The sequence below is a fragment of the Podarcis vaucheri genome (assembly GCF_965113315.1).
Source record: "Podarcis vaucheri genome assembly, chromosome: 7".
In the NCBI taxonomy this organism is placed as follows: Eukaryota; Metazoa; Chordata; class Lepidosauria; order Squamata; family Lacertidae; genus Podarcis; species Podarcis vaucheri.
In genome coordinates this window covers 30,331,358-30,358,667 of record NC_138765.1, presented here as the reverse complement: position 1 = coordinate 30,358,667, position 27,310 = coordinate 30,331,358, and the positions used below count along the sequence as shown (strand labels likewise).

At 42.1% G+C, this 27,310-nt stretch overlaps 1 protein-coding gene across 1 annotated transcript in view; it reads left to right on the top strand.

Annotated features, from left to right (window-relative positions):
- MACO1 (macoilin 1) overlaps positions 1-21,524 on the top strand; it is a 63,784-nt gene extending 42,260 nt beyond the window's left edge. The window contains exons 7-11 of the mRNA XM_082231627.1: positions 11,418-11,576; positions 12,434-12,616; positions 13,633-13,753; positions 16,797-16,971; positions 19,444-21,524. Of these exons, the coding sequence (XP_082087753.1) occupies positions 11,418-11,576; positions 12,434-12,616; positions 13,633-13,753; positions 16,797-16,971; positions 19,444-19,646 (841 nt within the window). The 3' untranslated portion in view covers positions 19,647-21,524. The remainder of the gene's footprint in view (positions 1-11,417; positions 11,577-12,433; positions 12,617-13,632; positions 13,754-16,796; positions 16,972-19,443) is intronic.
- Positions 21,525-27,310: the final 5,786 nt, after the last annotated feature.

The window sequence follows — 27,310 nt, the reverse complement described above, 5'->3', positions numbered from 1 at the left end:
GTTCTATATGCAAGCAGTTCTGACAGCCAATTTATAGAGTTTTCAGTAAATTAATAAAGAGCTATTGAAGATGAACTGTGTTCCAAAAAATATATTAAATCAAGCACCCTTGGCAAGCAACATACATTTTGATGGGTTTAAGTAGCTTTTTATCTCAAAATGGCAAGAAAACATTTTTTATAAGTACTGCATTTTATTTTAATGATTGATAGTGCCTTGATGAATAAAGTCAATTGCCTATGCTGGTAATTGGTTGTGCATATGTTACTGTTTTTCTTTATTTGTATCTCCCTTAATAGCACATACTGGGCTCTCAAACCAGTTCACACATCTATAAAGTCACCAGTAAAACCCTGATTAATTAGCTTAGGCGCTGTGGGTTAAACCACAGAGCCTAGGGCTTGCCGATCAGAAGGTTGGCGGTTCAAATCCCCGCGACGGGGTGAGCTCCCGTTGCTCGGTCCCTGCTCCTGCCAACCTAGCCGTTCGAAAGCACGTCAAAGTGCAAGTAGATAAATAGGTACCGCTCCAGCGGGAAGGTAAATGGCATTTCCGTGCACTGCTCTGGTTTGCCAGAAGCGGCTTAGTCATGCTGGCCACATGACCCAGAAGCTGCACGCCGGCTCCCTCGGCCAATAAAGCGAGATGAGCAGCACAACCCCAGAGTCCGCGACTGGACCTAATGGTCAGGGGTCCCTTTACCTTTTTTACAGTCAATTACCAGCAGAATATCTTTTGAGAATGTCCTTTGAGGTCCTGTTCTCTGTCCCATCCCTCTCTTTCCGTCTTTCGGCTATAGGTAAAGGTAGTTTCAAGGATATATTATCCCCTTCAATCATAAGCACAATTTTTTGCTTACAGTATAACCTTGTACTTCAGGTACAAAATACCAGACACATTCACATTCCCAAATCCACATTCATGGAGTCCATGTGATTGGGGAGGTCGTGGTGGGGAATTTTAGGGGAGAATTGACAGAAGGGTAGTGCTAAATTCCCTTCAACACCCATCAGTTCTTTCTGGCAGATATCCTTCTCTGGCAATCTTTCCCTCAGTCAGGCTTGATTCTGGTTTCATAGACTAAGGGAGGGGAAATTATTACCCATTTGCAATGAGAATTAGCAGACAGGGAAAAGAGTTACGGTAATATACAGCCATTTATTTCAGTGGCATTAATCACAACCAAATATGCAATCCTAAAATCCCCCTCAATTTGATGAGACACTCAAATGTAGATTAGGAAAGCAGAAAGAGGAAAGTTGCTGTTGGTTGGTTAGTTGGTTAGTTGGTTGCTTGCTTAATGCACTGTTACTCAGAATTGGCTTTGGACATGGAAAATGAAAGTTCAGATTCCCATTGTAATACTTGATGAATGGCTGTGGACAATTTGTTCCCTTTTGGCCTAACTCATTTAAAAGTATTGTTAGACTAAGACCTGACTTGTATCTGACAGGGGTACCATCTGTTTGGTGGCCAGTGGGTAGAGTCACACACCCCAGACACATTCAATTGTACTTGCCGCAGGCATTGGCCCATGTGCTTGTAGCGTGCGTGTGTAATACTTATAGGAAAAATGGCTTTATTCATGGGCCGTGTCCTGTATAAATTGACCCCAAGATGCCTTTCTGAGGTCCTTGGTTGCAGAGTAGGAAACAGATGTAGCTGCCTCCAGCAATTTCCCCTAAATTAGTTACTATTTCAGCAATAAATATCTCTCTCTTTAAAGAAAGTCGCAGATCACACTATGGTAATGTTTGTCATTCGAAATTTCAGTTATCTGAAAGTAAAATAATTATACCCAAACCTCACTGCATAAATTCTGATTCAGATATCTTAACAGCCAGAGTTTGCCCACTTCTTTACTTGTTTGTCTTTGCCTGCAGCAGTTTAGGGCAGAAACCAGGGAGGGAGGGAGTTTGGACATTTCATGGGTTAGAAATGTCCCCATAGGAAATAATGGAAATCATCAACTCATTATACAAATGCTCAGCTAACGAATGATTTCTTAGGAACTCACTGTGTTCAGATAGTGGTACGTATGTGTATAAGCCAATATATTCTTGCCCTTTACCCTCTTTTGTTGACTATTCCACCCACAACCACCTAAGGGTCTCTAGATCTCTTAAATCAGGAGTAAGGAAGTTTTTTCATCCAAATGCCACATGCCCTTCTGTACAGCTTTCTTTGTACTACATGCCCCTTGTGGGAGGACCAGAGGCAAAAGTGGCTAGAGCAACAAATTACCTTTCTATAGTAGGCTAGTTTCTGTACTAAGACTCTCACACTCCTCTCTGTTCCAAGGAGGAGAAAGGCATTATCAAAGCTGAATGACACATTCCAGCCAGGCAAAAACAGTAGTGCGTCAAAGCAGGGCCTGGGGAGAGTCCAGAGGGCCTTGTTTGGCCTTTGGGCCTGAAGTTCCTCATCCATGTCTTAAATAATTCTGTCCATTCTCCTCTTCTTGGAACACCATTCCATAACACTTTCATCTCTCCCACTTTTGAGCTGCAAGCTTTTTGGGTCAAAGAACTATCACCTTTTCATTTATTTTTTAAAGGCCAGAATGCACTAGTGGTGCTGTACACATCATATACCTCTTCATAAGGTATCTTTAGAATAGAGAATGATAGCAATATCCATACTTTAAAATTGCATTGAAAATGGATTTGTTCTTCCTATTTTCTTCAATATCCGTATTATGAAATAAAGTTCATTTACAAGCATTTTGTGCTCTGTAGGCCAATATTGGTTTCAAAGGAAGAAATGTTCTTTTTCTGGTATATAATTCTTATACTGCTGGTTGTTTTCAAGCCAAACTTTGCTGGATGTTTTCATGTTATATTTATAAGAGATGCACATCTCAGGAACTGTGCAGCCCAGGTTACTTATCTCTTGAGTAATCAGCTAAAACGTTGAAATTGGTTGTGTTTTGTAATGGCTCCCACAGTGGACTTTTATTGTTACAACTAATGAAGCAAGTAATATCTGCTATTAGCTTAAAATATAGGGTATTTGAGTTATGTAATAATGTACAATTGAAGGTAAGATTTACAATATCCTTTTATCAAAATAATTTAATAAGGAAGTTGATCCTTAGAGTTGTATTGTAGTTTATTGGCTTACAAGTTTACTTCTCTAGTTGATTGTTTTTATGTCAGATTTCTCTGTTGTTAATCTGATTTGTCATGTTTCTTATATGCAGTTGTATCCTTTTAATACCCAGGTTCTTGTGTCTGCAATAAAATTTGTGGCTCCATAGGAACTTGAAAGGCTCTGAAAAACAATGTTCTCTTTTGCAGTTTCCTATTTTCATTACAATCTGCAATATTGTAATTCTGCAAAATTACATTTTGCATGTGATTTGAGCCCAGAGTTCAATCCTGTCATTACTCATATAAATGTGGCTTATATATGCAGTGCTCCTTCCACCTGAATTGATATACAGTGGTACCTCGGGTTAAGTACTTAATTTGTTCCAGAGGTCCGTTCTTAACCTGAAACTGTTCTTAACCTGAAGCACCACTTTAGCTAATGGGGCCTCCTGCTGCTGCTGCTGCGCCGCCACCGGAGCACGATTTCTGTTCTCATCCTGAAGCAAAGTTCTTAACCCAAGGAGTCTGTAACCTGACGCGTATGTAACCTGAGGTACCACTGTATGGTCTCATACTGTAACTACACGTTACATTCTGTTGTGTGTACCAGTACCCGAATACCTACTGCTTCTAGAGAAAAGCTTCAGAAGTGGGCATTTTGGAGTAAATGGCTGTGGAGACGGGTGTTCAGCTGTTCTTCCACTGCAGTTCCCTCAGCTGTTTTCTCCCATCAGCTGCATAATTGCAAAGATATAGTGCAAACATTATATGGAGGCCCACAGAGGATAAAGCTGTTAGGGAACAGGATAAGCACCTCTTTTCTTCTTCCAGTTGCTTCTCCGCAACCAGTGTCTCTTCCCAAAGCTGCTTTGGCATAATAGAAACAGCCAGAGGGGTTTCTGTTCTCATTTGCATGTGTAGCTCTGCTTTCGTGTTTGACAGGATAATAAATGTGCTTGTTTTATGGTGGGTGAATGAGAGGATCATAATACCACTGGGAACAAACCAAATGTGTGAGCTGTACTATCAATTCTTTTGGCCTACCTAGCCAAATAATGTTGGCAAAAGAATGGACATTTGTAAGCTTTTGTTGTCACATAATAGTTCTTTCTCCCCCAAATATTTTATAAAAGCAAACCCAGGGCTTTATAATTTGGTGCACTTTGCTAAGGCCAGATAAATATTTTTTGCAAGGTAGCTCCAATATCAAGCGCAGGGTCAGTATACACTTTTTTGTATCTACGGCCATACCTTCCCCACACCTTATGTTGCATATTATGTCAGATGAGGGTCAAGTTGGCATGGTTTGAGAGAAATGGCCTTACAGGCAAAATTGGGACCTGTGTTTTCTCCAATTAAGCCCAGGATAGAGAGTGCTGGGCAAGGGGACTAAAGGTCTTCTGTATTGTACGGTAGCATCAGATGTTCATACACTAATAGGCCTGTTCATATGAGTGTTCTTAATCATTCCGCTCCCTCTTAGCCTCTGCTGTGCCATCTGTACTAACTACTGGGCTGTTAGAACTGGCCAATGTGATTTGGATCTAGGGGTCTTAATAGACCACAAGCTTCACGCGAGTCAACAGTGTGATGCAGTAGCAGCCAACCCCCCCCCAAACCCCCTAATTCTGTTCTAGGCTGCATCAACAGAAGTATGGTGTCCTGTTCAAGGGTAGTAGTAGTAGTGCTCTATTCTACCTTGGTAAACGTCTTCTGTGAAGTGTTTTTGCTGACAATTAAAAACAGTGCTGTTCACCCAAGCATTTACTGGACATTAATTCTTGGCTAAGTGGATCTTACTGTGATTCCTAAAAGGAAGAGTCAGACCAGCCTTTTTCTGTGAGAGTGTTCCATAAACAGGGCTCTGCCACCAAAGAAGCCAGTCTCTGGTTGGTGCACATTTTATCTCTGATATCTGCAAAAGGGTTTCTGGTTAAGAATTTGGTGTCTAGGCAAGTTCATATTGTGTAATTCTCTGCCCTGGTGTGGATCAGGGAAATGTATGACAGAATGATGTCAGGATATGGCTTACATGTTGCATGAAGCTGCCTTCTTACTGTCTTAAGGCTTAAATCTGTTACAAGAGCCAGTGAATGGTATGTTAACATCTCCACAAGCAGTCACTGAATGTCCTTTGGAAAAAATGCTGGCAAGCAACTAACAACAGTGCATTTCTAGATGCTCTGGGTCTCTTGATCCTTCATGGAATTCATTTCACCAGGGGGTCTCCAAATGCAGTGGTCTCCCCTCCCCTAACTTATCAAGCATTCTGAAAATGTAGGTGTGGGAGAGGGTATCTTAGTCCTTGCTGGCTGGAAAAGATAAGGCTCAATGTCTCTCTCAGTTTTTCTGGAGAAGTGTGAGGGAAGTCTCTCACTTCACACAAGACTTTGGAGATACTTGGGAGCAGGAGAGCATCTTACTCCTAGTTGTATCCAGTCATGGTGTGAAGTGAGAAATCAGTCATCCCCCTCTCTCAAATCATCAGTGCACGTCACAGCCTTCGAAGGAGTGAAGTCAGTCACAGCTGCAAAAAAAGGGAGGCTACCAAGGCCAACAAAAATGTTTGAATTATGCATTTTAAAAGTTTCAGTTCAGAATTCCTGTTCAAATGATGTGGGCACTCACTCACACGGTGGAAATGTGCACCCTGACCCATGTACATTCAGACGTAAGCCCAGGTAAGTTCAGCAGGGCTTACTTCCAAGTGCATAGTAACACAGCTTTCGTTTTCTAGATTAATTCAGGCAGTGTAAGAAGATCCATCATCACAAAACTAGTTTTGAGGATTTACAGTATCTTTCACATTTATTTGTTCTCCATTCATTGACCAAAACGTTTCCCTTTATGTACTTATTAGCAGATTATGGACCAGGGGCAGAAGGGCCCACGTAATGTACTTTTATCTAGTAATGTGTTGTGTGTTTATTTTTAGACACTTGTGCAGCCACAGTACACATAGCAGAATTGAATACAGCAAGATCAGGAAACTTCTCAACTGACTACTGTATAGTCTTAGGAAGCAATTATAAGCTGATTGTTGTTCCCTTAACCATGCGTAAAATGGTTTTTAAAAACAGTTTTTTCCTTTGAACAATTTTTACTATTTGTATTTTCAGGAGGAGGAAATCAAATGGGGACAAACCTATGCATGAATACACAAACATTTAAACTCTCTTCCAGCCCAAACGAGCTTTTCTCCTGCAAGGTTACAGATAGCCATTTAAAAAGGGAGGGAACCTAGTGAGGAAGGAGGTCTGTATGTAAACTAGGAAACTACATAGCTGCTTGTCTTGTAGATCATTAGTGGGCCTTCAAGTCAAGTTGAGCTCAGGTTATTGAGAGCTGGACTAGCAAATGAACTGGCAAGTCCTGGTTCAAGGACCCTGAAGGCATACTCTTCCATTGTCTCCCGAGACAGAGGGATGCCAAAATCTATAAATATATGAGTAGTTATGCCTAGAAACTTGAAATATTATTTATAACTCTAAGGCATGATTTCCAGATTAGGAGTCAGGATTTATCACAAGCAGATTAACAGATCACAGGCATTTTGTGGGCGTGGGTTATTGAGTTGCTGGTAGTCTCATTACCTTGGCACAATGAGCAGGTAGAATCTGCTGTCATTTGAATTAATGCTGTTTTAACAATGTAATCTAATTTGTTTTGGGGGGTTTTCCCATAATGAGATTGAAGTATTAGGAAAGTAAGCAAACTGTTTAAGAATCAGTTCTAGCTTTTGTGTTCTCGCATAACAAAAGGATATTAGCATGTGTTAGTTTTACTTTAATCCTTCTCATGCTTTCTGAAGTGGGTATAAGGGATAAAGCATATTGGAGAAACAGTTTTTCTTTCTTAAATATCCTTACGTTTCATCTCTGAGGACATACAGAGGTGAAAGAGAACTTTTTAAACTGCCCAAAATAGGTAGGGGGTGTGGAAGAGAGAGATTGGGTCCAAGGAGGGAATTTTTCACAACGGGGACAAGAAAATGAATATGTGAAAAAGAATTGAGGTTATTTTCCATTGGTTCAGGCTAGGAAGCTTTGAAAACAAAGGCTTGTCATTAAGAAAAAATTGCTGTTCCCTCCCTAAACCCCTGGGATAAACAGTTGTAAATCTATAGAAATTAGGAACTTGAAGAGTGATGAAGTAACTTCATGTGGTAGGTCCCAGAGACAGACCTTTGGGGCTAGTTCCCCTTTGAAATCTGGTTTGAGACTTTCTCCAGTAGATCCCAATACACTCTTTCCTAGGCTGCTTTAGTTAAGAGCCAGTGAGAGTCAGTGCTATGATGTAGAGATTAGATTGTGGGACTATAGCTGAATTTGAATTGCCACCCAACCACAGGCTTGTTGTAAAAATAAAATGGTGGAGGAAGGGAGAACCGCGTGCCCCATCCTAAACTCCATGCAGAGTGAGATAAAAATAAACTACCCATATGCAAACCATGTCGAGCTGATAATATTGTCACATTTGAACTGGGGAAGAGCATCTTTATTTTTTCTGCTGTATTTATAGACCACTTTTCAGCCGTACAATAACAGATCAAAGCAATTCACAGTTAAAACTATTCAGGTCTATTCAAAATCTAAAAATAAATCCAGAGACCAACAGGCAAAAAGCCAGTCAAATCATAGCAGCAGGAGGACAATTAAAATACAACACCAGAATAAACAAAACAGAAGCAAAAATAGCTTGCTTAATCTAATTGCTGGAGCCATGGTGAGAAAGATAAGTTTTCCCTCTCTTCCAAAAAGTGAAGAGAGACTCCTGTCAGTTGGTTAGAGTGTGGTGCTGATAGCTTTACCTGTTGAACCTTCAAGGCAAGAACCTGCCAAAGCATGGTCAGGTACTAAAACAGGCATAGGCAAACTTGGCCCTCCAGATGTTTTGGGATTACAACACCCATCATCCCTGACCACTGCTGTTAGCTAGGGATGATGGGAGTTGTAGTCCCAAAACATCTGGAGGGCCGAGTTTGCCTATGCCTGTACTAAAACCTAGAAGCCACACACATTCTTGATTCCCTGTCCCTTTTTGCCCATTGTTTCCCACTCCTCCTCCACAGTGTTAAGTTTAAAAGAGGTATATCCCTTCTTCAAAAGTATCACCATTTCATCCCTGAAATATGTAGCCTAAAAGTCTACCCCTTTCTTACCCTAAATGCACTTTATTATAATTGGTCACTAACTAAACATTTGACCTGAGAGACAGGTTGTGAGGCTTTGTACAACAGGAATAGACAAGGTCCATGATTCAAATACGTACATTTGCATTATATCCAGATCATGAACACTGTCCTGAATAATCCACATCCTGATACCTGGGGTGTCAGCGTGAATATAGCATTCGGCAAGGCTGCCATATTTGCATTATGTAAACATGTTCATTTTCTGGAATGTACATCTTTATGTGACTGCTGCCTGACTTTCTAGGATGTGTGGACAGAAAAAATGAGTCACACTGTTGTTCGTATAGTAGTGGGGCACAATAGTTAAGTATTTGATTAAAACACTGTTAGACTCTTGTTAACTAAGACACCTAATTGGCTTTAAATGCCTATCCTCATTCATATTTAGATACTATACATTGTATTAAAATGTTTTAGCGCCAGGCTAAAAGATTCTATGCAAACTGACATTTTATTTCTAAATAAGATGTACGGCAGATGGTCTCTGGTCAGGAACGATTAAAACTAAACCTTCTAAACGGCTGTGCATTTTCTCTCCTGCAGTGCAGCTCTCTAAGCCTGTGTGAAAAAGAGAAATATAAACAATGGTGTATCTTGGATCTAAAATACACTTCTCTATTTACCATGTAAAACAGTTTGATCACGATGTGTGTGTGTGGTGGTAACAATACGGTTCTGCTTGCATTCTTCTAGCCACAGACAAGGTGACTGACAGCATTGAACTGCCCCATTAGAGCAAGGGTGGTATGCAGTGAAGGCAAGGTTTCTATGGATCCTATGGATCACTCAGCGGAATGCATGTGCCAACCGAGCAGATGGTTGGCACTGGCAATACTCATTTGGTGGGGGAACTGATCTCCCTTCATTTTCAGTTATTGTGTGTGTTTTGTCACACAAGGTTCTGTGTACAGTCGTATTTGGGAGTAGTATAAATGAATGTGACTTGGTGTTTAGGACCCTCCAAATGTTGCTAGGCTACATCTCCCATCCTCTCTGACGATTGGCCATGGTGGTCATTGCAGTCCAACAGCATCTGGAAGGCCACAGGTTCTCTCACCCATGTCCTAGATTGTTCACTGAGCTACTTTGCATATACCTTGATTTCCTGATTCAGAATAGAAGACAGCTCCCCTTTTCCAGGGGACTGCATTGCGGGAGGGGTTCCGGGGTAACCTCCCAGTTACCCAGCAGTGGGTGGAGGGATGCTGCCCAGCCGCATCACGCCTTCTGGCTGACCAACCGGGTTAGCTGGGGGCGTGGCCACCTGCCGTTTAAACAGCGGTGCGACTTTGGGGCACCCTCCATTTGTCTCCTTTCGTCGGATCTCACAGCCCACCCACCATCTTTGCTTGTGTTGCTTGACTATGGCCTTGCTGTGACTAATGCTGGTCACCTGGTTGTTGGGGCCGGGTAGGAATTTTTCCGCTTGGCAAATTGGCACCAGCCATTTGATTTTCGCCTGCCTAGTAGCTATTGTCACAATTTTGCAAGGTTAGGCAAGGTAAGCCTTGTCATGGGAGGGGCAGTTGTTGCCTCCGGCCTGCCCCTCCACGTTAAGGGTATCCCGTTAAAGGGATCCAGGGGTGTGGTTTCGTCTGAAGCCTGGATGTGGGCTAGGGCCATGCCACGACCCCATCGGTGACCCTGGGGGTGCTGTTAATTGATGTATATCACAGGGCTCCCCCTATCAGTGGTTGACCCTTTGAGACTTCCTGCAGACGGGCAGGAGTCAGGATATAGTCTTGCTTCACCCAGTTGCCTAAGCCAAACCACTCACATCTGTAACCAATAAAGTTGTGGCCTTATTTATCCCATTAACCCAACATATGTGTGTCTTATTTCTGGGGGAACTGCGGGGCCTGGGGCCTTGCCACGCATGAGGGTTATGGATTTTTAAAAAATAAATGCTATTATATTGAGACTATTTGTCAGAGTGAGAAGAAACTGTCATTTAAATCAAGACTTTTAGTAGTGTAGTATTAACTAAATGAGCCACCTTGGCAGGAAAGGTAAAATATCAATTTACTTGAATGGCTGACATGGTTGTTAACTTTCAGTTGCTTTTATTTTTAGTTTGTATGTTGAGGCAAGATGGGGTGGGTGTGGGGCGATAGGAGCTTGCCAAAATCCTCTATCACTTATATATATTTGCTAGGTAAACCATGAAATTGTACTATTAAGATTTGAGTACACAGAATTGAAGTTAAAGCTTTCTAATGCTAAATTTTGCTGTGTTGTGTTCTGGTTATCACAGTTAATGTCAATAAAAGAAAGGGTTACCTTCTAGCCTGGGAAACGTACTTGCACGTACAACTGACAGATCCCTATTTATATCCCAAGTAAAGGCCAAACTACATATGACTGTGGCAGATCTGTGTTTTCAAATGTGGTTCGAGGAAACGGGTGCATGTGTGATTTTGGAACATAAAATGGTCATATGAGCTTCTGATTTTGAATTGTACTGTTCTTCTCAACCGGTTGCTTCTACCCTTTCCATTTCATGAATAACTTTCCCCCAGCCAAGCTTCAATACCAGAAGTGAGCCTGGCTGGCATAAAAATAACTGGAGAAGAGATTTAAAGGGTCTGTGGGTGGTGGGAGGGGGGTCAGTGCAGAAATGTCAGGTGTAGGAGGAAGGAGGCTCATCATCCTACCTACACATCACTTTTGCAATGCAAATTGCCTCCCTTATCCCACCAGCTTGCAACTTAGTTCTGCCAGTCATGTATCGCTTGACCCAAAAGATTGCACATTAATGGGTGCAATGAGATAAGAGGTTGGGTGGAGAAAGTGGAAACACGCTTAAAGGCCCTTGATGGCCTTTTCTTAAAGGAGAAGCCCAGGGCCAAACTTTGAGCATTCAATAGATCCAGCATGTCCAACTCCCCAAAGACTGCAATCTACTCCCACTATAAAAAAACTGGAAGTGACCTACCCATTGGAATGACGAAAGGTTTTTTTTTGGGGGGGGGAGGGATCACTCAGGATCACGCAATTGACCAGGGGCGACCCGCAATCGACTGGTAGATCGCAATCGACCTGCTGGACAGCCCTGCAATAGATAAATGAAGCTATCTCTGTTCTCTTTAAAAATACATAAATTAAAAAGGAACTACTGCTCTTTATCCTAGGCTGGAACAAGATATTAAGAAGTTAAAGGCCGACCTGCAGGCAAGCAGGCAGATTGAACAAGAGCTGCGCAGTCAGATTGGTTCTCTGACCAGCACAGAGCGGGGGATTCGGTCTGAAATTGGACAGCTCCGACAAGAAAATGAGCTGCTTCAGAATAAGTAAGTTTGGTTCTCACTTCGCAATATAGTGAGCCTTTTCCTCCCAGCTGATTTTTGTACTTGTAATCTGAATTTTTTAAAATCAAATGCAGATTTTTGAAATCTCAAAGCCCAAGCCAGGCAAAGTTTATCTCTCTTGAGCTCCATTCATCATTTCAGTGGAAAGAGATTTAAGATTTAAAAGTTCTTGACTATGCCCAGATAAAGGCCTAAATTTTGCACTCTGAACTGTTTGCTATAGTACCACACTCTTTTAGTACTGACAGTGCTGTAGAAATTAATAACTCTTTCCTATTGATCTGTAAAAATGCTATATGAGCATATGGAGAATGACATTTATCTCTTGTTCAAAGAGGCACATGATTTAAACAGCTAAAGGTCAGGCTTAACAGAAAAGTTATTCACACCTTAGCTCTGCTATAGTGCTGATTTCCTTCCACTCTAATCTAATAAAAAGTGATGCACATAGTGTCCCCCTACTCAAATCCTTCCTATTATCCACTGAACTCTTACCCAAACTGGTAATTCATTGGAATTTAGGCATTTATATACAAATTTCTCTTAAGACGAGAAGTTCTGCTTTGACTTGTAGTGATTGGAGATTGTATCCAGTGCTAGTCCTACTCAAAGCAAGCCCATTGGTCATGACTTAATTTCACGAATTTTAATGAGTAGGACTAGCATTGAATGCCACTCACGTGTCACCCTCTTCTGCCAAAATTTAGAGAGCAGTCTCCATTTTCTCAGAAGGGAAGGCTGAGCACTTAAAAGAAGTTACACTTCTGGAATAGTACTTTATTTTCTTCTCAGGCTAAAGAAAGTAGCAGGGATCATGTTCCTTTTCTTCCCTCTTTCAGACTACATAATGCTGTGCAAATGAAACAAAAAGATAAGCAGACCATTGGCCAATTGGAGAAAAAACTCAAAGCAGAGCAAGAGGCACGAACCTTTGTAGAAAAGCAGTTGATGGAAGAAAAGAAAAGGAAGAAGTTGGAAGAAGCAACTGCTGCGCGGGCTGTTGCGTTTGCTGCTGCTACCAGGTACTAGGCTCCCTCCCTCATAACGCTAGAATTTGGTGACATCCAGTGAAGCTGAATATTGGAAGATTCAGGACCAACCAAAGAAAGTACAATTTATTATATGCGTGTGATTTTTTTTTTTAAGGTGTATAATATGAAAAAACAGATTCAGATAATAAAAATAAATGTCCTGGTCTGTGCCATTTGAAAAAAAACAGAGTCAGATAATAAAAATAAAAGTACTTCGCACAGTGCATATTTAAACAGTGATGGCCACCAACTTGGATGGCTTTGAAAGAGGATTTGACAAATTCATGGAGGAGAGGGCCATTGATGGCTAATAGCCATGATGGTTATTCTCTGTCACCACAGTTGGAGGCAGGAGTGCTTCTGAATACAGTCAAACCTCAGTTGTCGCACATAATCCCTTCCGGAAGACCGTTCATAATAGTAATATTAATTTAGTATTCAACTTCCGAAAAGCTCAACAACCAAGGTGCGGCTTCCAGTCGGTTGCAAGAGCTTCTTGTATTCAAGCGGAAGTCGCTTTGGACGTTCAGGTTCCAACAAATGTTCAAAAACTGGAGCATTTACTTCTGGGTTTTCGGCGTTTGGGAGCCGAAACGTTCGAAAACGCAGCCGTTTGAGAACTGAGGTTTGACTGTACCAGTTGTTGGAAACCACAGGAGGGCAGAGTGCTTGGATCCTGCGTGCTGGTTTCCCACAGGCATCTATCTGATTGGACACTGTGAGAACAAGATGCCACTGGCCTGATCCAGCAGGCTTTTCTTACGGTCTTACAGTGTTTCAGGTTGCAGGGAGGGATCGCATTTTTGTATTCTCTTTTGCTTGATGATCACCAAGCTGTTTTATAGGAACAGCAAAAGGTATGAAGGCACGTGACACCATCACTTGGCTAAAGATAAGCAGACCTGGAAGTGTGACTGCCTGATTGTAACAACACTTAAAAAAAAAAAAGTGGCACACATTGAAAGTCTCTCTTTCCCTACTCCCTTGGTTCTTGTTTTGTTTGGCAGAGGGGAATGCACTGAAACTTTACGAAATCGCATCAGAGACCTGGAGACAGAGTGCAAGAAGTTAACGATTGACATAAAGCTGAAAGAAGATCAGATACGAGATCTAGAAATGAAAGTGCAGGTAATGAGAGTGCACCATGACATTGCATGCCTCCTTCGCAGCCTGAACCTGACCCTTCAGAATGCCTGCCACATTTTCTGTGAGAGAAGAGTGCATAGGGTTGTGTTTCTTTCTGTTATCCTAAATAGGCCGGACTTAGTCTAAAAGCTAATTTTTCTTTGTCATGCCTCCCTCTTTCCTTGAAGGAAACCTGCCTACTTGAGCTTTGCCAAACCCCACTTTAATTCCCCCCCCCCAATTTTTTATTAATTTTCACAAAATTATAAACAAATAAAGCACACAAACAAACAAACATAAATCATTGCCAAACACCACTTTGAAGGGTTTTTTTTTTTTACACATTACATTTGAAAGTGGGCCATGGATGGCCAGCCCCATGGGATGTACAAGCCTAGAGCTGAGAAAACACAAATAGTCAAGGAAGCTCCTGACGTGCACACACAGTTATCAGCATCTAGTGTTTCATGACTTGGCTCACTTCTGGAGGCCAAGTTTCATCTGTAATATACTTCTGCATACCTTGAAGTTCCTACAGGTATGCTGAAAACTTTGATCTATTTGCAGATTGCCCTGTTTTTTTCCTTCCCAAAGTGATTGGCACAGGACCACCCCTGTTCAGTATTAAGTGGGAATTGATAGATTTTTATATTCTGCCTTAGTAGGATAATCATCCTGTTTATCCTCATAATACATTTATAATGTTAGGTGCCTTGTGGTTAAAATATAATACTTTAAATAAACTAATTGCAGTTTTTGAGCCCTCTTGGAGGAGAGGAGAAATTAAAATAGTGAGGGAATGGTATTTGCTGGGGATAATCAGTGGACAGAGAAAGGGTTAATCACTTACCCTCCAAAAAGTGTAGTCCCAACCTGAAACAAACTATGATGTTCATTTGTATAACACTCTTACTCCATTGTTAGAAAAGCAAGCTTTGATTAAAGTTTTTAGGAACAGTGTCAGTTTTAAATAGAAATGTGCATTTTAAAATAACTCTGTAAAACATAGTTTCAAGTTTTACACTTGTTTCTGAACCTGTTCATGGTTTCCCCCATAAATTTGCAGTGAAATGTTTCTGTGTTTTCCTCTTCCTCTTCCGCAGGCCCACATAATCAAAGTGGCTAGGGAAAAGTAGTGTGGCCCTTGCTTTGCTACACAGGGAGCTGTGAAATGTACAAGGAATATTTTTGTAATAATCAAAAGCTTCTCACTTGTGTTTTAAAGTGAAAAACAGTTTGACTTTTTGTTTTCTACAGGTATATTAAGTAAAACCTATTTTTTTATTGGCGTTCTCAAGTACATTTAACTCTGGAGGCTAAAATAGTTCGAGTACCCCACCCTTAAAATAAAGCCTGCACAGGTTGAGTAACTTGTCAAAACCCCTTAAGCAAACATTTTAATTTACAGAGAGGGAATGTTATATAACGTTCTCCCCCATTTATCAGAAAGTTGGAATTTATTGAGCTTTTCTCTAGCACTTCATTCTTGTACTCACTTTGCCTGTGGTGCCCCACCTGGTTTCCGGTCCTGATTTGCCTTCTCCCTATTGTGGGGAGAGTCCGCAGTGCAGCGGAAAAGGATATATTTTTCACTGAGGAGGTCCCAGGTTCAAGCTGTGGTATTCCAACTGAGCAAAGTGTGTGCATTCAGGTAGCAGGGCTAAGAAAGATTCTCTGCCTGAGACTCTTCAGAGCAACTTTCATCCTGGGCTAGATGAAGTATAAGGCAGTATCATGTGTTGATATTTCTCTGATGAGGTCCAAGTGAGCCTAATAGGTTTAGGCCAGCAGTGGAACATGTTTTTTCAGTCTGAGGGCTGGATTCCCTTCTGGGCAACCTTCCAGGGGCCACATGCCAATGCTGTGGAAGACCAGAGGGAGAATGGGGAGGAATGAAATGTTTACCTTTGTGCTGTATGCTAGTTTCTACCCACACCTCTATCCAGCATCGAGGGAAGCAAGAGACATTATCAGAGCTATAGACTGCAACCAGGCAGGCAACAATGCTCAAGGAGGGTGCAGAACAAGTCCAGATGGGGTTTGTGGCCTTGGGAGAGTCCTGAGGCCAGATAGGGAAACTTGGAATGTCACATTTGGCCCCCACCCCTAAGGTTCCCCACTTACACCATGGCTGGCCAACTTCTGATGGTGGAAACTTGTGCCATACCTTGGTAAGAACAGGAAGGCCCATGGGCGTAGCTATGTGTGGAGGGCTGCTTATGGTCCTCTCCAGCTGTCAGTTACTCTGCTGCTATTGCATGCTTCCCAGCTCAGAAAACTAGAAGTGACCACCACCACCATTAGAATCTCACTGTTTCAACTGGGACAGTCTCTTTCCCAGCCTGGCATATAGTCCGCCTACATTTAGTACAGGACGTGCAGGTTGACTTGAAGGTTGGCCGCCACTAGCTTAGATCAGCTTCTGCCTTTGCTCAACCTGCTTTGCATTAGAGGCTGTGGGTAAAGTCTATCATCACCACTCTCATTCCACCCCAGGAAAACTGGTTGTGGGGTCAGGAAGAGACTGTACTGCCATGAACATAGAGGGTTCATATCTCGGAGTGACTTCCTGGGGGTGGGACATCCATACAGCTTGCTCTGACATAATCTCACAAATTTACATTGACTTCCTAGTTAAATGTGGTTTTCAAGACTGGAAATTTGTGCGTCTTAATCAACAGCTGATTGGAAGAGCCCCCACATCAAGCCGGCTTTGTGTTCTGCAATTGGTACATTGTTCATGTTGAATGAGCCATAAGAATACACTGTAATCTATTCTGAGCCCTTGGGGAGGCTGGGTGAAGAAAACTGTATTACTACAGCTGAACATGTCGATTTCCAAGCTGCAGCTTCTGCAGAGCTAAATTGCCTTATGAACACGTATATTTTACATAGTGCACTTGAGGTCAAAGGATATAACCCAGCATACTGCAGATTTGACCCCAATTTTTCCCCTTCCCCAGCCACAACCCTCAGTCTTGTTCTTTCCCCTTTATCTCAGTATAAAGTTGCTGTTTGTAACAGTCCTGCTTTAATTACTCTCAAGGAACTGCGGAAGTACAAAGAGAACGAAAAGGATACAGAGGTGTTAATGTCAGCACTTTCAGCCATGCAGGATAAGACACAGCACTTAGAGAACAGCTTGAGTGCGGAGACGAGGATCAAGTTGGACCTGTTCTCTGCATTAGGAGATGCAAAAAGACAGCTTGAGATAGCTCAAGGTAAGTGGGGTTCTCCGTGCTGCTGGGCAAAGTGATAGAAAATGAGGTTGTGCCCTCTACTGTCCAGTGAGATACCATGGGATACCAAAGAATCCAGTGTTCCTGTGAAAAGCACTTCTGTGCAAACACTGGGGACTGTGTGGGTGCTTGCTGGTTTTTATAGCCTTGCTGCGTTTTCTTCAACTACTTCAAAGCCTGCTCCACAGCCCCAGTCTGCCACAGGACTATGAAGGACTCCATTGGGAAGGATGAGTCAGAAAAGCCCCAATACACACTTCCTGTTCTGCTCGTAGCCCTTTTGATTTTGGCTGCTGACAGCTGGAACTACCTTTTTGGAAATTGTTCCCGCTTGGAATATATGGGAAATCCCCCCCCTCCCCCAATAAATTTGTCCTGTCTTAGTAACCACACCACCACCCCGGACAAACTTCTAAGCCTTGTTGGCATTATTTTGGCTTTCCTTGAGATTCCTCAGATTTTTTTGCCTAAGGAGGACCCCAGCGCCACACTGAATTTTGCTTTAGGCAACATTTCAGTAGCTCCTCCATGCTGCAGTAGGGCTCAAACCTTAACGAGCATTTGTCCGGTCAGGTTAACTACTGCTTGGACGTCCAACAGTAATTCTGAAAGTCTCCGTGGAAACAGGTTAAACAAGAGAGTGCAGAGGACTGGTTTGGAGACGTGAGAGTAATTGCTTTGGTCCACCTGAACAGCAGCGACTTGGTCAGACAATCCTAATCAAATGCAGCAAACTCCACACCAAAGAAATCAACAGTGTTTTGTTTCTCTTTAGAGTGGAAGCAAACTGCTAGAAAACAGATGGTTAAATTTTTATTGGATCTCTGAGTGCAACTCCAAGTGCGGATGCTGCAGAAACGTAATGTGGTAGAAAATTAATAGCCCAGGCACAGCTGGAATTCTTCATTTTGTATACTCTGTCCAGGAAAACAAAATGCTGAGGGAAGTGGGAAGAGCAAATAATAAATGGCAATTTCCTTAAATAGTTTAATTTGTACTTCTCCCTCCTTAGCTGTTACTTTATTTTCTAACCTTGGGGAAATAACCTTCTTGCATAGGCCTCTATAAAAATGCCATTAGAGTTCTCTTCCAGGAAGTTCTAAGGAAATATCGTTTTTTCACCTCCAAGTTTTTAGGAAATCCAGCAGGTGTATGTGGCCCCAGACAACCTTCATACAGTTCCTTTCTTTACTGTTTGCAGTGATCCAATTCACAGCTTCTCATTCCTCCCTGTGCTCCTGCTTTGGAGCCGCTTTTTATTTGTCCAGGCTTTTTTGTTCATTGAGTGGCCCATCCTTTGCCCTCATTTTAAAGTGGGGGTGGTAGGAGAACTCCCAGCTGTCCCGGTCCTGCCTTACTGCGCTGTGATGGTTTCATTACAGCAGGGCAACATGAAGAGCATTGGCCTTGGCAGCAGGGATACAACAAAGGCAAATATTTTGTCACTCCGGAAAATATTGCTGGAAAGGGCAAGCTCTTTGCTGTGAAAATGCGTGCCAAACTCTGCCACTTCCTGTTCCTTCCCAGCTCTTCTTGTGATTTGCTTTGGACTGTAAACTTCCACTTTAGCCAGCAGAGGGCGCACAAAGTTAACAAAAGAACAGAGTCTCCCTCTATTTTTGGATGGAAAATCCTATTCAAGATAAAGTCCCATCAAGTCAACTTTGCCTAAATCATGCTCACCACCAGTACAAACCTATTCCACCCACCCCACTCCATCACCAAATAAAGAAGATAAGTACTGAAGGAAAGAAAGTAGATGTATGATTTCTACCCAAAACTTGGAAATAGGTAAAGCAAGAGTTTCCAGCATTTAGGAAATCTGAATGAACGGGTTAAAATAAAATGTGTCAAGAACACTGTCTTAGTAAAGGCATGCTTGTAAAGATCTTCCTTCCGTTTCACATGGCCGTAGAGGGAATGTGGAAATTATCTGCCAGAGCTAAATCTATTGATTACTGTGGAACACTCAGGTTTTAATTTAGCTTTGCAGTTCTTTTTTTAAAAAGCTGTGCATGTTGTTTTAAAAAGTAAAGGTATTCCTGACCATTAGGTCCAGTCACGGATGACTGAGGTTGCAGCTCTCATCTCACTTTACTGGCCGAGGGAGCCAGCGTTTGTCTGCAGACAGCTTCTGGGTCATGTGGCCAGCATGACTAAGCTGCTTCTGGCGAACCAGAGCAGCGCACGGAAACGCTGTTTACCTTCCCACCGGAGCGGTACCTATTTATCTACTTGCACTTTGCTGTGCTTTTGAACTGCTAGGATGGCAGGAGCAGGGACTGAGCAACGGGCGCTGACCCCGTCGCGGGGATTCGAACCGCCAACCTTCTGATCATGCCACTTCTGATCCCCTCAGACTCCACCCCATAACATGTTTGTCCACAGTTTTTATCTGGTATAAAAACCTTGGCATTTGGTGACAGTTCTTTTCTCTCCTCTTTAATATTGCAGGGCAAATAATTCAAAAGGATCAGGAGATCAAGGACCTAAAACAGAAGATAGCAGAAGTCATGGCAGTCATGCCCAGCATAACATACACTGCGGCCACCAGCACACTGAGTCCTGTTTCCCCACATTACTCTTCCAAATTTGTGGAGACCAGCCCTTCTGGACTTGATCCCAATGCCTCAGTTTATCAACCCCTGAAGAAGTAAAGACCAGCTTCCAGTTTGTCACACGGAAGGCATCACACAGAAAAATATCTTGCAGTCAAGATGAAATTTGTATTGTGTGAGACTGTATTGATTTATTGTTTAAAATAAAAAAATAAAAAAGAGGGAAGTGGGGGGAAAGAACCTGAACATCAAGGTTTGGCTAGAACTGCCCATCAGTTTTTTCTTGTAAATTTTTAGAAAACCTCACAGAACTTTATACGGTTTCTTTCTTGGCCAACGCATTAAGGGAAAAAGAACCCACGACTCTTGGTTTTCACATAGCAAATTCTGCCTCTCTTTTTTTTCCCAAAAAGAACACCTCTTGTAAGGTTTCCTCTTGAAAGGATAAATTAACACAGAGCTCTGCTTGATACAAAACCCTTTCTTCCCATTTAAAAAAAAAACACATAATGAAGCCAAAATTACAAATTAAGAGTTCAAAGGAATAATGATGGAAATTCCTTAGGGTTTTTTTTTTAAGGGCAAGAGGGTTTAAGTGCTCAAGCAAGCTTTTGATGATGTTAGTGGATTGTGAGGCAGAGGGATGGGGAAGCGCATGTGCAAGAAATCTATTAGCTTACCCCTCTAAGGACCAAACCATATTTAAGGGGGCATCAGTTTTAAGGGAGGGCATAAGGATTGCAGAAAGGGTGTAGACAATAATGTAACATTGGTGGTTGTGTAAAGTGTTTAGTTTCCCATCGGTGTATTTAGTCACTTGAGAACTGCTAACAGTCTTGTTCAACAGTGCCTTGGGGAAAAAAAGATATTTCAAGAGGAAACTCGTTCATTTAAACAATTTTCTCCCGCTTTCACTATCATCTAGCTTGTAATGCCGAGCTCGTTTTACAGAGTCTACTGCAGATCGTACATGGTAATTTAGGTGCCCGTTGCAATCCTAGTTTACATCTCTTTTTTGTTTGTTTGTTTTGGGTACAAAATCCAACAGTGTTCATATGGTTAGGATATGCTGTAGAGGGCTCAGTAGCAGCAGAGGGAGTGTTTTGGTGAAGGCGGAACTGTGCAATGTACTATATACAGTACAAGAGACTGCCAGGTTGGCTCAAGAACACGGCAGTTTGCGGGTTTTCTTTTTTAAAAAGTCAACTGCGATTATGCTTTATATCATCTTGTGTTTGACAATTTAATTTCAATGGGGCTGACAAAATCTCAGCAGTTGTGCCAAGGAGCTTTTTTAAAAAATAGTAATTTTTTAAAAAAGAAACTCATAAAATTGCACAAAGATTTAAGTTTAAATGTATATTGTGCATTGGTAGGAAAGTGTGTTGCACTGGCGACTTTCAAAGTGTTTAAGGTTTGGGTGTGGGTGGGAGGGGACATGGTGGGAGGGGTACAAAATCGTATTAGTAACTAGCAAAATTATAAAATCAAACCATTATGATTTTGCCAACATGCAGTGGACTCTGGAAGGACAAAGTTCTTCTTTAAAAACAACAGCAATTTTTAAAGTTTCATATGAATTGGCAAGTATGCCTTGTTTTAAAAAAAATTAAGTAGGACAAGCAAGTCAATAAAAATAGTATTAAAATCCATCATTTTAAATCAGATTCTTTTGAGATAAAAAAACTTCTAGCTTTAGCCAGGTGTGCATGTTGCTGTCATTTTGCATTTTTGAATCATCTTGTGTAATTGTCACCATGAAAGTGTTACTCAGAAATGTCATAGGTTTTCATCTTTGTGCAAAACATGGACTATTGTCACTGACTTTTTTGTGTTGAGGTTCCCCCATTTTTTATTTTTTTATTTTTATTTTTTTGCTGCCCTTTGGGCACAACTTTTGTTGAAATACTCGGTCTTGGCTGCATTCTTTTTTTTTCTGTGGGGTTTACAAAAAATAAACATTTTCTTGCAGATAAAGTAGTTTTCTACTTTTTTAAAAGAAGAAATGCTATTATTATTATTATTATTTATGAGAGTTGTTAGTTGCTTGTAACCTGAAGATCAGTTGATTTGGTGCTCTAGTGCTACAAGCCTTCTCTCACCACAAACTGAAACTTGATGGGAAAATACACTGGAAAGTGTGTGCTAACATGTGCTTGACACAACTTCATATATCCACCCTAGCATGCCAATTAGAATGAATGCCCATTAAATAGCTGACTGTCTTACCTTCCTGAAAATGTTGTGCAAACGAATCTGGATGGATTCTCTATTAATGGGTCATATGGAAGTGACCTGGGTCTATCAGCTGGTTAATCTTACAACTTTTGGTTGATCAGTAGAATCTGCATATATTTGCTTATGAGGCAAAGCAATTTTCAAGAAAAGTGCACACTGGTGGTTTTTATAATGGGGGGCAGGGCGGGGATTATCTAAGAATAGGTTGATTCACACATTACATGGTGACTAAGTGACCACCCACAACATGCTCCTTCCCACCAGCTGAAACGCTCATTTTTTTTCTTGTCATCTTTATGAGGTTGGAGCCAATGTTACAGATTGACCTTAGCAAGAGCTGCCTGCCAAAGGGAATAGTTGCCTGGCTTGTAAAATCTGATGTGTCTGATCTTACCTAGAAATTTGGCACCAGTTGATCAGGTAGGTTCTGCTCTATGCAAGCGCTTAACCATGATTTACACTAACCATAGGACCTCATTAAGATCCCGAATGTATTAGGTTGCCAAGCTAAGCCCTTTTCCTTGAGAATGTTTGCATGAAGACACCTGGTGTGCCCTGACTGTGCCTAATCCTTAACAATAGTCTTAGAAATAACAAGAATCTCTGGTTAAGGAAAATAAACCATAGTTAAGCAATACATTTTTTCCATGTGCCTGGAGAGTGCTTCAAATACAAACCAAATTTAGCCAGACTCTATAGGGTGACCTGATGGACATTGAACCCTACCTTTTTCCTTCTACACATGACAAAATTAGCTCTGGGTATCTGTTTACTCAAACCAAATCTGCGAGGGGTAAAAAAAAAATGGACCGAAGGTCTGAAAAATGACATTGTTTTATTTATTTCCTACAAAGATCTTTACTTTCCTCCTAAAGCATGCCAAATGCTCAAAGCCTTCTTAAATCGAAGTGCAATGCAGTTTGTGAACTCTGCTATCCTTCCTGGATGATTAGGACAGACATTACATTACATTACATTGTCCCAATTAAAATTATGAGTTAGGAGAGGTGAAAACTGTGTGTGAAGCATGTCGCATGTATCTCTTATATGCAATGAGAAATGAATGGAAGGCAATCATTCCAGACAAAGGGAACTGCACTTGGCCGGCCTTTGATACACAGTTATATGAACTGCTTGAAATGAAAAGGAAAATCCCTTCAATTGGCTCATCAACTTTTATTTTCTGTTTTGCCAAATTGTGAAGCCAGGACTGCAGAGAAAGGGGGTGGAGGGAGGTTGGATTATAACAAATTTGGCTTATAATAGACTTCTAACCAAAGAGCTTGAAGTATAATGTTCGCCCCAAATGATTGACTTACTTGGAAATGAATCCATGCGAAGAGAATGCCCCTATCACTTTTACTTATCACATTCATTATGCATCCACGGATTTATCTCAATTAAGCCCCTTTTCAGTGAAATCTGAAGGATTAATGTTCTATTCATAGATCCAACTAAAAAAAAAAGCACTTTCCCCCCTCCCAGTCCTTTTCTGAAGTCCTATATAATGATTCTGGTAAAAAAAAAACCAGCCCTGAGCAATGAACTTGCTGGCACAGGATGCCAAGCACTGATTGGACAAGGGAACTGCAGAGAAGCAATTTAAACGGGCGCTTGCATGGCAGTCCAGAATCCCTTTGGTTGGGAGGGAGTGGGGAGGGAATCTGGTGACATGAAGGAGCCAATCCCATGCCACGGCCTGCTATATAAAGCTTTTAGTACTAGATCGTTCCTCAGTCTGGGCAAGTTGTCAGAAGCCACCAGGCTGTTCCTACTTGACCCAAAGGTCCATGCCTGACAGCGTCTAAATTCTGAAAAGAAGTATTTTTTTAAAAAAAATTGGATTTATGTATATAAATGTTTCAAGGCAGCCAACAACATTTTTTTAAAAATGCAGAAATGCAGCAAAAGCAGAAGATCAAATAGGGGAGTAGGAAAGAAGCAGAAGAGGAAATATTCACCACAGTGGCTCAGAGGTGCAATAGCTGGGGTTTTTTAAATTAAAAAACAACAACATGTTGCTTTCGTCACCAGAAGGTCAAAAGCAGAGGAGCTGGAAATTGGTCCCACAGCCTCCGTGGCATTGTGAGGAAGGCCCTCTCATGGATAATTCACATACCACCCCATACCTCAACTGCAAGGTGCTCTCCAGAATGGTTCCTGAGGGAGAAGAAAGTTCTGTAGGTATCCACTTAAACCCATTGAAATTGATAGACCTAAGTCATGCCCATTTCAATGGGTCCACTCTGAGTCAGACTATACAACCCCACAAACCTTACTTTTCAGAGCACAATCCTATTTGAAATATGGTTCAGGCCTGGTCCAAGTCTACCTTAAATCTAAAGAGGCTTAAGGGTGGACAGCAGGAAGGGCAGTTGATGTGATGGCCTGGGACTCGGGCTCGGAACCAGAACCGGAGGAGTCTCAGTCCGCACCAGATCCTCTGCCTCAGGTGCCATCTGAACCGAGTCTGGGGCCTGATTCCGAAGAGCCCCAGTCTGCACAGGTTCCCCTGCAACAAGCTCCAGCTGGGCCGAGTCAGGGGCCTGAGCCTGCCCTGGCTCCAGATGCGGGTAATTACCCTCTGCTGGGTAATCACGTACAGCTGCTCCACAACCAGTTGGGTCAGGAGAGGCTGAGGTGGCCTCTGGGTCTAGTAACCCACCGACATCTCCCAAGCTGCAGAGACTCAGGTCTGAGAGAAGTACTTGCAGGAGGAGTGCTCACCTTCAGGCGAGACAGGGAGGTGAGTCACCGGGGGATCAGGACCGGCCGTTACCCCAACAGAGATAAAAGGCTGTTGGACCCTGCCCCAGGTTGCGGGAGCAACGTTGCTGTTTGCCAGAACCTGCCTGTGATCCTGTGCCTGACCTAGCCTGGCTTCCTGCCTTGTGACTTGCCTTGGCCCTGTTGGACTGACTCCTCGCAGAATCCTTGGATTCGGGACCGGACCGGGACCGCGTTGCTTGGGTTTACCTCCGGCCTAGCACAGTTGAGATCCAGGTATGGCTGTAGGTGCAGTTGGTAAAAGTTATTTCTGAGCCTCCAGTGACAGAGCTGGATTCAGACATACCCCCAAAGTGCAAACCTGCTCCTTCAGGGGGAGTGCGAAAGGGTGTGTGAATTGCAGGTGTTATATGAAAATGTTTATTTCCCCCCCTGTGGTATAGTGTATTTATGTTTATGTTCTTGAATGTAAGTGGCTTAGAGACCTTTTAGGTATCAAGCAACTAATAAGTCTAAATAATAATGATTGCAATAATAACCACCTAGACTGCCTTACAGGCTTGTTGTGAGGATAAAATGAGAGGGAAGACCCTTGAATGCCTGGAGAAAGAGTGGGAGAAAGTGCAGATAAATAGCCTTACCAGAATGAATAGAAAAGGCCTGTGATGCTTCCCTTTCTTTGAAGGGACAGCTGAGCTAGTGTTATAGCTTGCTCAAAATACTAATTAGTATTGGGGGTTTTTAAAAAGAAAGAGAGCAAATCTGAAATTTCTTTGTACCTTAATTGAATCCCATTTCCTCTGATATGCTGCCTGATAAATGCCACAGAAGCATTGCGGCAAATCATCTTTAATAAGAAAGTGGGGGAGACCAGAGAAACTAATCCAATAAAGTTGAAAGGGAAGTCGACTCCCTCTTTTTATTTCTAAATTTCCTCTCTCTGGCAGTTTGAGCAAAGCATTGTTTTAGGACTGTGTTGTCAGAAGGGAAAAAATCTTCCTTTCCGCCACTTAGCAGCTTTTGACATCATCTCTGCAGATTGAAAGGAAGCTTCTTGCATAATTATTGCAATTATTTCCCCTCTAAATTTAGGCGGGAAGGCAATGAATGATGGCTCAAGAAGAAATGTAAGCTATACTTGGATAAGTGTGTTTTAATCTGTATTTGGAAGCGTGCTGGGTGCTTGGAAAGGTGACATGCATTTTGAAAATTGCTGCAGTTAGGTCAGGTTTGTCTGTTCTCATGTGAGAGCCATAATGATGGTGTGTGTGCACACTCACAAACACACACACACATTGGCTATGTCTAAATATATAAATGCTCAAGCTTACGCCTTTATAATTATGTATGTGATTGAGTGTTTGTCCCTCTAGGTGCTCTGGTTTTTGTTTTTGTTTTAATCACACATCAAGTTTAACTGTAGAAGGCCTGTAGCTTAATGGAGAGAAAGAGAGAGAGGCCTCTGTCACCAGCATTTTCCAAATGAATGCAGGTCTGCAGGTTTTTCTGGAATCTTCAGCTTTTGCTAAAGCAAATAAATAAATGTGGTGGTAAGCTAAAACAGGCTTTTACTATCCAGCATTTCTGGTTTCCAAACCTGATAGCTTTATCCTACCAGTATTTTCTGCAGCAAACATTAAATATCTAGACATCACCTGTGCGTTTTGGAGAGTTTATTGAGGCAGGGCTAGCAAAGGAAGATGTGTGAATACAAGTTTATGATATCTCTGCTTTACCTGCGTGCTGTGGGAAGCACTCTCGTGGTCTTCAGCTGGTGGGCCGGTAGCCTATCCCTATGTAAAAAGATATGGTCTGAGAAGTAGGTCTCCAAAAGTGTGTTTGGAAGGTGCCAGCTTTGGAAGGGCTGGTGTAATGCTGGCATGTCATCAAGGCAGGACCCCTTGGGGCAAATGTCCAGGGCCTCACTCAACAGAAGGAGCAGGAAAGCGCCCCCCCCCAAGCTGCTGGGTGAGGGGAGCCAATGGGTTTCAAGCTCTGGGTGAGTTAGGGACTTCTTCTGCATGCGAAGACATTCATGCGAATGAAACCAATAGTGGGTCCAATGGTCAAGATGGCAGCAGAGGGAAGTGAGGGGCAGGTGGGGCTTGTCCACCTAGGAAGGTAGCCCATCGAAAAACAATGGTGAAGCATTAAACCATACTAGAAGAGAATTAAAATTACACCATTACAGCAACTTGTTGACATACATCAGCATTTATTATCATCTGAAAGCATAAGTGACTTCCGCTTCCTTAAAGTCAATTTAACAAGATTTGCAGTCCTACATGTTATATAATAATCTGTGCTGGTCAATATGAATTAAAAAAAATTACTTAGAGAGTTATTTCTAATCCCAGCCATAATGGGCAAGTGGCATTAGATCCTCGGGTCTGAAAACAATTAGCATTCCAGTAAAAAGTTACGAGGTCCTCTCCTTCAGGCATTTAACTAGGCAATGGCTGCACTGCAAGAGCTTGAACTAGATGACCCTTTGCGTCCCTTCCAACTCTACTATTCTATAATTCTATGATTCTAAGACTAACTAGCCATCCCACACCAAGCACCAAAATGTCCCTTCACCTCCATCAGCTGTAAGGAATTCAATTTACATCTGGTCAAAAGCCACCACACCTCATAGGAGCAAATAAATGTGAAATATAGAGGCAATTTCCCAGGAAGGACGGTGGCACCTTACTAGTATGATAGTATTGGAACAGCAGCCAGCCACAAATGTCATGGTGGTCCGATGCCACATGATGTCAGGTGTAGAGCAGGTGAAGATGGGCTTGGGTCTTAAA